Source organism: Perkinsus marinus (genome assembly GCF_000006405.1).
Source record: "Perkinsus marinus ATCC 50983 genomic scaffold scf_1104296927642, whole genome shotgun sequence".
NCBI lineage: Eukaryota > Perkinsozoa > Perkinsida > Perkinsidae > Perkinsus > Perkinsus marinus.
Genome location: NW_003217086.1, coordinates 24,670 through 40,398, shown reverse-complemented (window position 1 = coordinate 40,398; position 15,729 = coordinate 24,670). Strand labels below are relative to the sequence as shown.

Here is a 15,729-nt window from a genome sequence, read left to right as displayed (position 1 = left end):
CCTTTCAGAATTGCAATGTTGGATTATCCACAAGTGTAGAGGAGGGGCATCTATAGAGCTATTGACTAGACGACGAATACGCTGGAAAATGAATCGTGATTCGACTGTCGCGATGTTATTTGTTGAAGCTAGTGGGAACTGCACATTCTGATGATTACTGAGATAAAGACCGCTGCAACACCCTTTTTCGTATGCTTCTTCGTTGGAGTATTTCTCAGAAGGAATCTGGAGGAGTGCCTCACAATGAATGACTAGACCTCAGCTTGTCCGATGTCGAAAATCAAGACTATGGGAGCTTCTTAGCTGTCAGCTCCACCCTGTGCGAAATAGTCCTCAGCGGAATCTAGCGAAGCTATGAGCTAGTCCCTTGAGTTCCGCATCAGTATGCAACGACGAAACTTGTGGTTTCTTTTGTTCGTAAGGTTTGTTAGTTTATTCTTCACCACTGAGGGATTCCTATCATCAGTTCTTTCTTGCGAACCCCTTACAACAATGAGTCCTCAAGTGCGTTCAACTTCTTCATTCACCTTCGACAAGTATAGTCCCTTGTTCCAGGAACACGCCAACGAGAAGGTAGGTGTTCCTCTCACGTATCCTATTGTTCTTGGTTACTTCATATCCATTCTCTTTCAGCCTGTGGAGTATGAACTACTCACCAAGGAAGGAGTGTCAGTCGTGAAGGGTCCCGATGGGATGGACTTCCTCAAGGTAAGGGATCTGATTAGATCTCTTGTAGACTTCAAAGGAGACTATCGTTGATTCCTCTCGTTCAGGTTGAGCCCGAGGCCATCGCTAAGCTCACTCAGACCTGCATCAGAAATGTTGAGCATTATTTTAGAAGTGCTCACCTTGCGCAAGTCGAGAAAATCCTCAAGGACCCGGAAGCTTCTGCCAATGATCGTTTCGTTGCCCTCGAGTTGTTGAAGAATGCCTGCATCTCTGCTGGTCTCGTTCTACCCTCATGCCAGGATACTGGTACCGCCTGTGTCTACGGTTATAGAGGCGAGCGCGTTCTTACTGGCGGTATTGATGAGGAGGCTATTACCAAGGGTGTTTATGATGCTTACACCCAAGATAATCTCCGTTACTCCCAGGTCGCTCCCTTGAGCATGTTCGAGGAGAAGAACACTGGCTGCAACTTGCCCGCTCAGATCGAACTCTACGCCGGTCATCCTGGTGATGAGCTCGCTTACAAGTTCCATGTCATTGCCAAGGGTGGTGGATCTGCCAATAAATTCCAACTCTTCCAGAAGACCAAGGCCTTCCTTAAGGAGAAGGAGTTTGAGAGCTTCCTTATGAAGGAGATCGCTCACTTCGGCACTTCTGCTTGCCCTCCCTATCACATCGCCGTTGTTATCGGCGGTCAGTCTGCCGACCAGACTATGAAGACTGTCAAGTTGGCGTCCACCAAGTATTACGATGGTCTTCCCACCACTGGTGATTCTACCGGTCGTGCTTTCCGGGATCTTTACTGGGAGGAGAGACTTCTCAAGAACTGCCAGGAACTCGGTATCGGTGCTCAGTTCGGCGGCAAGTACTTCGCGCACGATGTACGCGTTGTCCGTCTCCCTCGCCACGGTGCTTCTTGTCCTGTCGGCCTTGGTGTGAGTTGCTCGGCTGATCGTCAGAGTCTTGCGAAGATAACCCCCGAGGGTGTTTTCGTTGAGAAGCTCGAGAAGAATCCCGCCAAGTACATGCCTGACTTTGTTAGTGACGATGAGGAGGCTGTTAAGATCGATTTGAACTTGCCCCAGAAGGAGGCTCTCGCCACCTTGAGCAAGTATCCTGTTAAGACTCGTGTTGCCCTCACCGGTACCATCATCGTTGCTCGTGATATCGCCCACGCTAGAATGATGGACATGCTTCAGAGCGGCGAGGGGCTTCCCGACTACATCAAGAAGTACCCCGTGTACTACGCTGGCCCTGCCAAGAAGCCTGATGGAAAGCCTTCCGGTTCCTTCGGACCCACCACCTCCAACCGCATGGACCCTTACGTTGAGCCCTTCCAGGCCAACGGTGGCTCCATGATCATGATCGGTAAGGGTAACCGTAGCGATATGGTGACTGATGCCTGCAAGAAGCACGGTGGTTTCTATCTCGGCTCCATCGGTGGTGCCGCTGCTATTCTCGCTGAGAAGAGCATCAAGAAGGTTGAGTGTCTCGATATGGAGGAGCTCGGCATGGAGGCCGTGTGGAAGATCGATGTCGTCGACTTCCCCGCTTTCATCATTGTTGATGATAAGGGTAACGACTTCTTCAAGATGGGCAATGCTAGCGAACAGAAGATGACTTTCTCTCACTAGATAAATAGTTCCTAACTCTTCATTCAGGTTACGATAATGGGTATAGCAGGCCATCTGTTTGTCCTGCAAGTTAATGTGTCGAGTCGGTGCAAGTTTTTTTGTCCAAAATTCGTAGGATGTAGCCCGACATTTTTTTCAAATCGTGTCGTCAGTGAATGGCCATCATTTGTGTTGTCAATCACTTGATGGTGGGAGGGTTGGAGCGGGGGGCAGGTTTACTCTTGGGAAGATTGTTGCTACTGGAAGCATTATTCTTTCATGTTTCGTGACTAAGCTGCTTTATGCGGGAGGGCTTCCATTGAATCAGATTCTATTAACTTCTTTCTGTCAACCATTTCATTATTGAGTCTGCCTGTACATGGACTACAAATATAATGAACTTTGGATTCGCTTCTGTAGAACGTATCATTTTAACGGGGTAGCGGGTCGGAGTGAATGCAGAATTGGATCAGGAATAGCAGGTCGGAGTGAATGCAGAATTGGATCAGGAATAGTTGCTAAGCGATCTATTGTCTTTGGTCGCGTAGATTTGAATCTTGTGACTAACAAGCAGTCTGACCCGGACTATAAGTGTGTGATGATAAGGTTTGTTTGGGAATATCCGATCAATATCGTGATGCATCCCGAATCGGGATTCCCGATAGTAAAAAATTGCGAAGGAATTATATCACATACAAGACAGCGTGTCCGAGTGGTTAAGGAAGGAGGTGGACTAGAAATCCACTGGGCTCTGCCCGCGCAGGTTCGAATCCTGCCGCTGTCGTAAATAATGATATTCATGTTGTCGCAGAGATGCACGGTTCAACTGGAGACCTATGTTGCGCCAGTCTAATCCTCTAAGTTTTAAAGTGAAGTTCGTTGAACACGTAGGATATAGCGAGTTTTTCCACTTCGTTGAGGATGCCTTAGTCTTGGGAGAGTCCAGGAGAGAAATCTCGAGGCTACTCGATATCCATCCAACTTGCTTTGAAACGAGAAAATCCGAGTCAGAACATGATCCACATAATGAATGTGGGCTCCGTGTCTTTGAAAATCATTCTGCTAACATTCGTCCCAATAGCGACTGATCCTGCCTCCGTTGATACTCAACACATGACGCTTCCAATCCCACTTCTCGACATGCTTACTCCTAATCCTGCTCTCAGTTTTCCAGCGCATGTCCCCCATCCCAGGCGTACGCGTTTCCAACACCGCCATCTTCGTGATTCAGAAAAGGTGACAGGAATGGAAATACACGAATAGTATCAAATGGTTCAACTCATTCCATAGGACCTCGCTCAAATACTCGACGTGGCACCCCAGAATCTCCACCGTCAGTCGGTATTCCACCATGAGAAGACTCCACCGGGCTCTCGACCAAAGAACCTTCGTCGTCCGCTCCCCTCAAAGACACCATTTCCCGGTTACCACCGAGTTTTCGCCAGCCTTCCTCCCTCCTCCGTAACCGCTTATATCTACTCACACACCATGCCACGGGCCAGCATATGATAGATAAGCCACCAATCACCATCAGCAATGCAGCGAAGTTGGATGCTATACCCGTCACAGCTAAGGAACTGCCGATATGAGATTTCAAGACGCTACAATCGACCTCTCCAGCTAGCTCGCTGTCTTCGGCGGAGAAGCGTCCCAGTACACAGTCCTTGTGGTCCTTATGAGCCATGCGCAATATGAGCTTATCACCGGCACTGCATGCTCTACACGCACTCCGACCAGCCTCGCCGAATCTGAAGTTTACTGCCAATTTCTCCGACTCGTCCATCGTCACCCCAAAGGGCTCCCCTGCTGTGAGAAGTTCAGAGCAGCAATCGGCTCGGATTTCGACCGGCGCTCGGGTTCTGTTAACACCACACAAGACGCCCTCGACATCTTTGGAGACCACTTCCACATACCCCTGGCCACCGGACCACTCACAGATCAAGTCGAGCTCCGAGTCCGGATCTACTCCACCAGCAATGGTGGGTATCACCGCCCAAGCGTAGTCCTTTCCACCATCCCCCACCTCGCCCCCTCCAGTCCGTAGCTTCCTCGGGTACCATTCCAAGACGATCCCATGACCCGAGAGATCTGCTCCGCTGATAGTATCGAAGGTGAACTCCTCATCGATGCTTTGATCTTGCCTCTCTACCTCCACCGTGAGTACCTCAGTCTTCTTCCCCCTGTTGGTTCGGTCACCGAACTCATGAACGGCTAGCATGTACGTGCCACGAGCCAAGCGTTGATTACCCACAAGCTTCGCCTTCAAGGAGCCTCTCTTCCCAGTCGGGTCGATCTCGACTATCATTGGTACCCTAGAGGGCATCCTCAGGAACTCCATAGTAATACGCACCGTCTGCCATACTGCCTTCGTGGGGGAAGGAGGAACCTCACTCGGCGACTCAGACGCTGCGTAAGCGGTAGGCCTAGGAGCTCGCTTCACCGTGATACTCGCACTAGAGGGCGTCGCCACGTACATCCTACGCCGGCTCGATTGGATCCTACCGTAAATGATCATACTCCCAGTCAGAGCAGCCCCGGGCATTACCTCGAAGGCCCTTCACAGTGCCATGAGTAATGATCTTGGACACGACTGTTGACCAAGTGGCTCCATGGCGGCACGTTGGGGTCCGGGGAATCTGTCTTATTCCAACTCTTGTCAAACTCTGCTACCGCGGTGAGACAATAATCTCCTCCTGGGAGCGACTGAAAGGCGACAATCACATTAGAACAGATACTCCCATGCTACCTCGGGCAGCTCTATGCCATCCAAAGACTTCACGTTAGCATCACTCAGCTCCTCCCCGTTCCATAAGGACAAGTGTCTGCATGTTACCTGCGATCTGGAGCTACGACCAAATCAATCGACTGAATATTACGTTTGAAAACTGGGTGCCTCCCAAACGATAAGCGCCCGGTGGTGGCCACTGCCGCATTGCCCCGAGACCCATCATGACCTCTGCCTCAGCCGAGCATTCTCCAGGCAGCAACCACACCTCCAACGCATCCACGGTATTGCAGCCGAGGGCATACCTGGTGGATAAACACACGATATGTCAGAAAATTCACTAACGACACAGACGATCTCTCTACCAGGAAACGTTCCTCAGCTTTCCATCTTGGACCATCCCATCGCTATCACCAATGCGCCACATAATACTAGGCGCTACCATCTCCATAACACTCATGGACAAATGGGCATTCCGATTAATATGATTACCTGAAAAGAAGGTCACCATAATCGTCATTCGCTACTACCATTCTCAGTCTTCTCGATCCACATCTCCTCCTTGTTACCCAACGTATCGGCGCTAGGGGTGTGGTCAGAGGACATCTCCACCAGGTAGGTGACGGACCTACTAGGCTGATGTAAAGCATACAAGCTGCTGTGTTCTAACCTGATGTTCTTGAACTCAGAGTAGTCCGTCCGATCTCGGGGATATCCACCGTATGTGGGCGGCTCACACTGATTGATCGGGTCGGGGTCCTCCTCGAAGCCAGCACCGTACGACCAGTCCTACACCGAGACTATCAGGCATATCATCTAATAGCCTTCGAGTAACTATTCTCGGCCAACCCAAACGCTCATTATTCGACATCTGTCTGAGGAGGAAACCCCTTCCTTGTAACTACCTCCATGCCTCCATTCACGGCGTACACTGTGTCGGTCATAGTACCCATGGGGTACCAGAAATCCCCCGCAGCGGTACGACCAGCAGAGTCCTACAAACACAGACACTTCAAGGCTGAGGGCTATGCTCGGCGGCCTACCCGCATTAGAGTTGCCACGTCCACTATAGCTGCTAGGTCCGGAGCATTAGTACTCTTCCCCGCCTTGATATGGTTGTTGCTACCCCATGCATAAGAGAGCATCTTCACTCCACCGTGGAAAGTAACAGACAACTGGAATAGATGCCTAAGGACGTGAATACTCCACTTCAAAAGATCTCCAAAGTTACCTCCGAAAAAGCTCATTGATGACTCTCGCCGTGATAGTCGCCATGCAACTCCTCTGTTGATAGGGAAAGTCCCGGTTGGCATCGCGCTGACGTATCTTCTCATAACGAACACTATGGTAGTACCCATACGCGTTGGCCATGGGTATAATATATGTCCTCCGACTATCGATCAACCTGCAGAGAATGGAGTAGCTCACTTTAGCACATAAATGAACGACATCATGTATGGTAAGAATGAAATCTATATTCATATCAATAGAGCTATACTAGATACGATATGGATTAGATCTATCATAGTTGGCGACTATTCACCGAAGAATTGTCACTACTACCATCGGACCTCCTTGGTACTCTCGGCCTCAGGCTCTCCCGAGTAGTATCTTCTGGCCAACTCCGACACCATCGCAATAAGCGTATTCGGTCCGACACGTTCATTACCGTGGAGCTCTCCAGAGAAGAAAACCTTCACAGAACAATCTCACGAGAATCGATGATGAACATTTCACCTCCGGAGTGGTGTCGCTCTGGACCGCCCTATTACCCAATCGCATGACCAAAAACTTGCACCTGATACGAGAGACTTCACTTAGTTGATCTCTTCTGTGGTTCAAGTCGTCAAACTACCGTTCCTTCCCACAGAGCAGATCTTCTTTCGAAAAGTCTGCTATTCCCGGCCAAACCTCCAAGGCATCAAAAACTTCCACAATATCGGGATAGCGCTCAGCCACGTCGTTGATCCGCTCGACCATCTGCACGTACTTCAGGTATCTGGAAACCGTTTTAACAGAAAACCACGCTTTTCACATGTCCAGTAGTAACACGAGGAAGTTCAGGGTCCATTGTGGCGAGATTACCTATAAGGACCGCTCGGCGCTGGCTCAACTCGCTGACCATAGCTCCTTAGTGTGCATTGTAGTCCGAGGATGAACGCAGAGAGAATCAACCGTGCCCATGCACCTGTGATGGAATGCCGAGGAATGATGCTGTTGTCAGTCGATAAATTGCCAACGACTCCGAATAGAAGGCCGGTCTATTGGAGAGATATACAACATCTTCCAAATCAAGTAGCTCAAGTTTTTCAATCAACAGTTTAGTTCTAAGTAATCGAGAACGCGGTACTTAATAAACGACGATCACCAGCGAGCTGATCCCTCTATTAAACGCGGGGGACAGTGGGGAAAGTTCCTAATGTGACGACTGATTGAAAAATGTGTTCTTAGGCATGTGAAAATTTCAAAGAGAATTCCTCCAGGAAGTTTAGAAAGTTCCTGGATGATACCCTATACAGCTCTACATCGGGGGGAGCAAGCCGCCCCCTCCCCATCGGAAATACTCCTTTCGATAGCCTAGGTCTACAAGTACTGTACAAACTATCGTCACTAGAGATAACTCAATAGAGCAACACTACCAACCGAACTGTAGAGCGGCTCACTAGTACCTCTTCCTCTTAGGAGTAGCATCATAAAGTCGGCAAGAAAGGAGTGGACATATAATGCAACTACCATGGGGTCTTCGACAGAACACTATTAACAACACAGAGACAAATTGGCCGTGAACACTGTACTGATAAGAAGGAGGATGGATCCACTCGATAGGGCTCTTGCCAATATCTACTTTCATCAGAGTAAGAGTAGTATAGGCGGCCTATACTACTCTATAATAGGCCAGAGCATTCACCATGCATGGTTCTCCTCAGATTGCCCCGATAACAGGATCAGACTATTTCACGCCCTTCCTTGATTCATACTCACTATCGTGTTGGTCGTCACCCTCCTGGGTTCTTGCTGTGAAGTTAATCAAGTGCCGTGCAGCATAACAAGACTCCTCAGCGACTGGTGAACTGGCCAATCCAAACTCAGATTCTAATAAGGTCAAATCTTCGCTCCGCTAAGAAAAAGAAATGAAGTGCTTCGCCCCGCTAAAGAATTTCTCGCTCGCCTCGCCTGGCCAATCGCTTCCCTCACACGACTTCTGCGGCACTACGCCTGTAGTCTATTTTTCTTGCATGGGGACGGTGTTCTCAGTAGGTCAGATACATGGGTCAGTGATATGCGGTACTACTACTTGTGTGTTTGCTTACCTAGGGAATGCCTCTCCCTGGTATCCATTGAAAAGGGGAATTCGCTGGTTACGAGGAGACCTTGCGCGATGAATTACAATATGTGCGACTGGTATAATCACCTCAGCTCTAGTTCCATGCTGATGCAGGGCCTCCTTACGCCTACTATAGCCCAGTCTAAGCGGAATAACGAGTCGCGGCCGATGCCCCTCAATACTTGGCTCTCCCTAGGCGTCTTGCTCTACTTCAAGGACCTCCCGCTTAGTGATGACTATAATTGGTCGAATCACCTCTGCGGTCCGCGTGGTGACTCAGGCTGGTGTATTTTTGATGGTTTATAGGAGTATAAGAGGGAACACGGAGGGTGACGAGAAGATCGTGCCTGCCCATGAGAAGGATCTCGGTAATAGCGGCGTTTCAGGTCTACTCTGCTGCATAGTGATTGGCAGGTCGCGAACAGATGGAACAGGTGGGGGTTATAGCAAGCTCATGCACCGCCTGTGAACCGAGCTCAATCAAGTTTTTATCGTAGCATCATAGCTACGATGAGTATTGTGATGATACAATAGTGATGTACAATCACTTTGTATGCTTTGACGTTGTTTGCAAGGAAATGGGCCGTATTAGAGGCCATCGAGTCCCACTGCTTGGCTCCCAGGTCGGGCTCATCCACGATAAGATGGGCTAGGTTCATCCCTTAATGCTGAGCTAGGTGCTGTGTCTGATGGCGCTCACCGACTCGGGGAGTTTTTCAAGGATCTTCATTGGAATAGGTATGCCTCTTCTTATTGGATGAAGTTATCAATGTATCGTTTACGAGAGCTCTCCGTCGGCCGTTCAGAAGCATGAACCACCACTAGAATGGTTTGTTGGGCACTATCGAGCAGTTAGTGGGGTATACCGATGAGGATGAGGGGCCGGACAAAGGCCAGGGTGCTAAGCAGTCCGAAAAATATACGAAGACTCATTAATTAGGTGATAGTATAGGGCGATCGATTATTTCTGGAATGCTCATTGTGACATGACAGATGGTGTCTCAACGTTTACTGTTGCGTTCATGGGACCGGGTTAGTACGAGCGCCAACTGGTTGAAGCGGTCATTCAGAGGGTTTATCCTAAAACTGCATGAGCAATATCACTACACCGGAGGCGACAAGTCCTGTGGCCGAGACAGGCGTTCCGGAAGTAGACTTAAAACCTGCGTTTCCAGCTGTGGGGGAAGGCGCGGCATCGGTGAAGCCTGAGAAGGCAGCTGAGCCAGAGCCTGTGGTCTCTAGTGTGACTAGGGCGGCGGTCTCGCTAGATCCTTCTGTTAACCGAGAGCCTGTCGGTCATACATTTCGAGGAGAACTCTTCCTCTCCATACCCGAGCTTGGATCGGTCCGCGAGGCTTTGGAGGGTTCTGGATTCGCGATTGAGGAAGTGAAGACTCCCCCAGCTTCCCCTCGAGCGGAACTGTCGTTCGCGGCTGCGGTTTCGGCTCGGCGAAGAACTAGAGAGTCTACCGTGGCAGCTCGCTCCAGCAGTACCGTCGACGGAGCCAGCGAGAAGTCGCCTACTATGAGGATGGGCACTTTGGGGAAAAGGAAAAGGGTAGTATATGGTGGTGGTGGAGGGGGGGGGGGGGGTTGATCGTTTTGACATTCGAAATTGTAGAATCAACTCGGGCTGCTCTGAAATGGCCAACTTTCATTGCATTTCATCTTTCTTCGCTTGCCCAAAATTAAAGCGATCACCGGTTCCGTAGTAACTTGTCTTATTATATGGACGAACCCGTTTCTCGAACTATTTGTGGAATTCAGGGAGAGGGCGCGAGTTCTCCGTCGGACTCCGCAAGCTCAAGTATGAAGATGAGCAGTGTAGATGGGCAGAGAGTGGGCCAAAGCCCCTCTATGAGGCGAACTCCGACTACGAAAAAGAGCAGTGCGCCTGTGAACGTCTCAGCGGCGCCGATTGTCGCTTCTGGGAGTCCCATTTTGATGAGTGGCAAGGATCCAGGGGCACGGATTATGATGCCTAGAGGAGCAGTATCGAGAATCGGCGATGATGGCGCCCATTTCCAATCAGTTTTCTTGGGGGTCTTGAACACGATAGAAGCCGACAAAGGATTTTCCGGTGCTGATAGTATAGCTTATTGGTTCAGCCATCCGGTTCTACCTCGGCAGATCGAGGGGGTCAGCTTTAGTGCATGTCAGTTGCCGATTGATTTGGGGCATGTGAGGCGTATGGTGGAGGAGGGGAAGTACAAAACGCATTTGGAATTGGAACGAGATCTGCGTCGACTTGTACGATTTGCGTTGGGAAATTATCCTAAAGATTCGCAGCCTTTTAAGGCGGCGGAGCGGTTGAATAAACTGTGCACGGAATTGATGTTCGATGCCTCGTATCGGATTGAGAATGCGGAGTATGTGGAAGCCCAGTACCCGGTGATAGAGGAGCCGGTGAAGGAGGTGACTCCAGCGTCGAGCGCACACAGGCATCAGTCGAGCGGTGGAGGAAAGGCTGGGGGGCATAAAGGCAGCAAACAACCTATGGCTAATAAGGGCAAGGATAAGGAGGGAAGCAAGGAAGCTCGTAAGAAGAGTAAGAGTTCTGTTGGTGGTGGTGGATCGAAGGCGACGGAGTCTGAATTGACGGCCCAGATAGAGCAGCTCCAGGACAAGATATCGGAGTTGACGCAATTCGTGTCGAATCTCAGTGAGACCCCTCGGGCCAGCGGAAGCGGCTCGGTCACGAAGGAGAGTTCGGTGAGGGGAGGGTCTGTAGGGGGCACTAGGGGGCCGGCTTTGCCCTTGACGGCGGAGGAAAAGGTTAAATTGGAGGAGGATATGAATCAGCTGACACCTGAGGACCTCTGCCAAGTAGTGGATAAGAAGCTGCGTAACTGTCCTGGAGTCGTGCTCGATCCTGTAACGGGAATTCTGCAAGAGCTAGATGTGGATATGATGACTCCGAGGGACCAGAGGAATCTGAAGCGGTATGTTGCGAGATTGTTGAACCTTCGTAATCAGAAGGTGAAGGAGAATGAGGAGCGCGCTCGGGAGATAGTAGCACAGCAGAGGGCGTTGGCGCAGCTACAGGAGGCCCAGAGGAGACGTCGGGCTAACTCCAGTAGTTCTAGTAGTTCCAGTAGTGGGGGGAGCAGTTCTAGTGACAGCAGCTCGGATGAGGAAAGCGACAGGGAAACGGAGCTCAACCGACTTTTCCAGAAGGGGACTGCGGTGTCAGCCCAACCAGGCAGTGCGTCTCGGTGAAGAGCCTTGTAGATGCTCCTCTGCTAAATGTAGTATTGTTCATTACCAACATTAGTTATCCTAGGGCCTATATCTGACCTACCACTCTGCAAGTTGGCGTGTACATTGATAACACAGTCTTCCTTCCTCCATGGGCATCACCACTATCATTTATATCGTCTTCGCCCATCTGTTGCACGTGAGGTCATTGCTGATTTCCTCCAAGTTGGATCTCTGTTATGGTGGCCCTGAGGCTAGTAGCTATAGCAACGGCAAAACCGTCTAGTTTGTGGCTTGTGTTGTGTTATGTCAGTGGGCGATGGGGCCTCCTGATAAGGTTCAGCTGCATTTCTTACAGTTGTCATCCTTCCAAGTAGACACTGGCACTGTTTTACACCCTTTTCTGTCTGCGTACTGTTCCTCATTGGGCGTGATAGCTAGTGAGGCTCCTCTCGTCGTCATCACCGTAATGATCATCCACTTTCATCATCTCCACGAGGCTCTCCAGTACATACAATAGATGCGAAGCGGCGGGCTGTATGTAGGGTGCTCTGGGGTTCATTGCCGCCTACAACACTCGTCCACTGACCTCTTGTATTCGCCTAGAGTATCTTGATTCATGGGCTTTCTCGGGATTCGCTTCGAGGTCGCGGTAGCCTTAGCTAGATTCATGACCATCGTGTCGCTATACCTTCAGAAGGTACGAAATGATGAGGTGTCCAGCGATGCGCCACTACGGTGACAGTTCGATCTATCTCTCTAGTTGCTCCCAATATCACGTCCATGTGAAGCAATATCGCGGTTGTTCCATATTCCATTCAATGTCCCATAATGTGAGTACTGTAGGCTGTATATGATTCGCTTCGCTAAGCTAAGTTCATCTCCGATTCCTCACCAGCTACAATATCTGCCCGGTTCAGTCTCACACGTTTCTCAATATATCTGAACGCTCTTGTCAGTGTTGGATTTTTTCCTTTTGTTCTCATTTTCCCATGAAATCTTTCGCGATTGTGGCCACTCTGCTTGGTCTAGCTTTTGCAAGCTCTGATGATTACTGCCAGCAGTTGTGTGATGAGACTCCCGCTTGTGCAAGCTACGGTTGGGGCTCTTACTGTAAGGGCAATGGTGTGTGCTTTGGTCTTCTGCAAAAGGGTGATGGCTATTGCTTCCAACCAACCGATTCTTCCTGTGATGATTCTGCCTACACGCCCGTCTCCTGCCCAGTGGTTCCTCCCAGTTGCGAGGATGTCTGCAACGGTCTGAGTAGTTGCAAGAATTCGAAGTGGGGCTCGTACTGCAAGTCTTGGCAGAGTCCTCCTGTGTGCTTTGGCATCCTAGAGAAGGACGATGGAAGTCTTTGCTTCCAGAGTACCGACTCTGACTGTGTTGGTAAGCCTTATCCTTGCCCAAGCCTTTAAGTCTTGTCGTATCTCGCTGTGTATACAAGCTTTGAATAGGACATCCTGAGTGCTCCACGGTGAGTGGGCGCTCATTTAGATTGTATGCATCTAAGTTAAGCTTGATTCGTCTTAGCATAATGAACTTTATGTTAGTGTCTCACTCAGCTTCATCGTTCAATCGTTGCGTTTGTGAAGTAAGCGCGAATTCCGAGGAGTGGGATATCTGTTCGTATCGGAGACGGAGGAGTGGTATAGGAGTGACTCTTCCCTGCAGAGATGTCGAGTCCCTCTATCGTTATTCATAACATAAAAGGTTTCTGATGTGTGTGTATAAGTAATCAGCCTGTGTATTTCTGTTAGGAGGTTATGGAATAGGTTACGACGGCTTATGTGTCGTCTCAGGTCGTAATTCTTTTTACGCGGAAGATATGTTGAACCAAGATTTTCAAGAGTGTTCCGAAGATCTCTCCGTAATGCTCATCCTGAATCAGGATTCCTGATCATTGTGCTGCATCGGAATGGTAGGCTTTCGGGTTCTGCGCTGCATCTGATCACAGCAGTCGTGTTGCCGTTGGGCGCACAAGACGTACACGATGATGGGGATATGAAGAATAAAGGACTCACCCATTCACTTGCTGCTGCTTCTACTGTGGTGTACTGACAGTACAGTACTGTCGAGCCGAAGGTGCTTTCCTGTGTTCTGGAGTGTTCGCTGCTGGACCTAGTCCAGGGGATCTGTCCACTTGTGCGAGAAGTGGCTATACGTTGCGACGTATTTGATCCCACAATCATTTGGAGAACTACTCTACAAGTTGAAGACTCTTTTGGGATCGCTATTCTGGATGCCCTTCCTCGAAAAATACGGAGAAGGTTTGTGGATCTTCTCAACACCGACGCAAAAACCTGTTCCTTGAGGATGAATGCGACTTCCAACTTGGAGATTCGCAGAAACAGCACGGAGACTGAAGTATCGTTTTACGCGATCGCGCATTTCTCCGCCGTCGATGTCCTGCCAGGATAGTTCTGGACGAGCACATATCCTATAAGGGTCCAGATTGTTAACGTTCAAGTCACGAATATTATTGGGCCCAGATATCGACGGCCCTCTTATTCAATATGCTGGATTTGAGAGTCAGTTCTTGCTAGTCCACCACGTAGAAAACATGCCTGATTTGTTATCTACCTTGAACAGTCGGTTCGGTGAAAGATGTTGACTATTGTCGTAAGGTTGCTAGCACACGGTGGGCAACATCAAATAATAGCCAACGTGTTGAGGGACGATCGACCGGTCCGACTATTAACCCTGCTCACAGCTGCTGTCAAGCAGCATCCATTCGATGATATCGAGAGTTGATAATCGAATTACAAGTTGTGGCCTGCAATTGTAGGCGATGGGCTATCTTTCCCGAGCCGCCGAAGTTGCCTGCGACATCACCGTTGTAGTTGGGCCTATGTTGCACCTACTTAGCAATGATCTATCGCTATACATCCCCGCGGTGCAACATAGGCCTCCTGGATAACTTGGGATGAGGAGGGTTGGGTAAAATCGTGGAGCCACTCCGGTCTAGTTCTTGTGCGCCGCACTCTAACCTCGCCCAATAAACTGCCTCATCGTTCGAGGGATAATGGACAAGAATTGGTTCCTAGGTTTGATTCATGGATCGGTATCGGCATGCGGTCCTAGGAGTGTGAACAAAGTGCGAATCTCGATAGATTGTATGTAAGCACCGCTAGTCTAATGGTTAGGATATCTGCCTTCCAAGCAGATGGTCCGGGTTCGATTCCCGGGCGGTGCAGGTTTATTTGGTTTCTTATAGAAACTTTGTACACCTATCGGACGGCGAGAACACTTGAGACTTTTCTTTGGGTGCGTGGCGCCAGCGAAATCTTGTCCGTGACACCCTTTGGCGCATTCGCGCGCCATGGAATGTTTAATTGCCAATCTACGAATTAGACAATACCACTACTAGTCTGAGACTAGTGGCAACACAGACCGTTTGGAATTCTCAGGCGCAGTCGGTAAACCAACCTCCGCAGAGTGATGCCCTGGTTCTCCGACCTAACACTCTCGAGCCGGAGGGGTTTTCAATGAAAACTTTTCATTTAGAGGCGGCAGCAACCCGATTCGGTCCAATGGGGAACAGCTCTTTGGGGGGGGAGGGGGGGGGTGTCAACTGAGTTGTGCATATCGGACGTCATGCTGTTCGGACGGAACCTCAATTAGAACAACTCCTAACGTTAGTGAAGAGCTGGATTGGATGCCCGGTATCGGCAGCATTTACCGTTGCTGTCCTCAATTGATAACAGAGAGCCCTCGTTTTCAGGAAAAGATACGTGCGATGGTTGTCTTCTATAGCAGTTTAGGAATCTGGTAGCCTTGTATAACAGTTTTCACCTGTGTGACACTTCGATTTGTCTTTCTTTGGAGTCCGTCCTTTGCTCTGGGATCTTGAATTTCACACGAGCTTTCCCTGTGAACTGTGGAGAGTAGGGCCAGGCTGGATTTATAACGAGGGATATCTCTTCCTAGAAGTGCAACGCTGTTCATCGCATCCATTTCTAATGTAGCGCCGAAATGCAGTTATGATGTCGCCCGTAAATGAAAACGCCTGTGTGATGGACTGTGGACCGGTCCGCAACCTGACAGTCCTCTTCGTTAAGTATCGTAACGACCACAAGCATCGGAAGAACCGCTTTGCAGGGTATTCCCTTCTAGGAGATTCAGGAGGAAGCACCACGAGATCCAATACATCCACAGGCAAGTTAAAGGCGAGTGCACGGCTCTTGGCCTTCGTCGAT

The 15,729-nt window shown here is 49.7% G+C and overlaps 4 protein-coding genes and 2 non-coding genes across 6 annotated transcripts; 5 read left to right on the top strand and 1 right to left on the bottom strand.

The window, feature by feature from the left end:
- Nucleotides 1-492: 492 nt before the first annotated feature.
- On the top strand, nucleotides 493-2,303 carry Pmar_PMAR004292 (Fumarate hydratase class I, aerobic, putative; the record flags this gene model as incomplete). Its single annotated transcript, XM_002788786.1, has 2 exons — nucleotides 493-708; nucleotides 774-2,303. The coding sequence occupies 2 exons, from the start codon at nucleotides 493-495 to the stop codon at nucleotides 2,301-2,303; spliced, it is 1,746 nt and encodes a 581-aa protein (XP_002788832.1).
- Nucleotides 2,304-2,980: 677 nt separating this feature from the next.
- Pmar_PMAR004291 lies at nucleotides 2,981-3,066 on the top strand. Its single transcript has one exon. It is a non-coding gene; the product is annotated as a tRNA-Ser (tRNA).
- Nucleotides 3,067-3,561: 495 nt separating this feature from the next.
- Nucleotides 3,562-6,987, bottom strand: Pmar_PMAR004290 (hypothetical protein; the record flags this gene model as incomplete). Its single annotated transcript, XM_002788785.1, has 13 exons — nucleotides 3,562-4,780; nucleotides 4,828-4,985; nucleotides 5,029-5,115; nucleotides 5,159-5,312; nucleotides 5,373-5,499; nucleotides 5,538-5,635; nucleotides 5,678-5,796; nucleotides 5,913-6,002; nucleotides 6,051-6,195; nucleotides 6,239-6,412; nucleotides 6,571-6,701; nucleotides 6,745-6,805; nucleotides 6,863-6,987. 13 exons carry the CDS (start codon nucleotides 6,985-6,987, stop codon nucleotides 3,562-3,564), a joined length of 2,688 nt encoding a protein of 895 aa, XP_002788831.1.
- Nucleotides 6,988-9,422: 2,435 nt separating this feature from the next.
- Pmar_PMAR004289 (hypothetical protein) lies at nucleotides 9,423-12,050 on the top strand (the record flags this gene model as incomplete). The annotated part of the gene is made up of 3 exons (XM_002788784.1): nucleotides 9,423-9,890; nucleotides 10,100-11,408; nucleotides 11,968-12,050. The coding sequence occupies 3 exons, from the start codon at nucleotides 9,423-9,425 to the stop codon at nucleotides 12,048-12,050; spliced, it is 1,860 nt and encodes a 619-aa protein (XP_002788830.1).
- A 472-nt stretch (nucleotides 12,051-12,522) lies between these two features.
- Pmar_PMAR004288 (hypothetical protein) lies at nucleotides 12,523-12,948 on the top strand (the record flags this gene model as incomplete). Its single annotated transcript, XM_002788783.1, has 1 exon — nucleotides 12,523-12,948. The coding sequence occupies one exon, from the start codon at nucleotides 12,523-12,525 to the stop codon at nucleotides 12,946-12,948; it is 426 nt and encodes a 141-aa protein (XP_002788829.1).
- A 1,706-nt stretch (nucleotides 12,949-14,654) lies between these two features.
- On the top strand, nucleotides 14,655-14,726 carry Pmar_PMAR004287. The gene has a single exon. It is a non-coding gene; the product is annotated as a tRNA-Gly (tRNA).
- The last annotated feature ends 1,003 nt before the right edge of the window (nucleotides 14,727-15,729 follow it).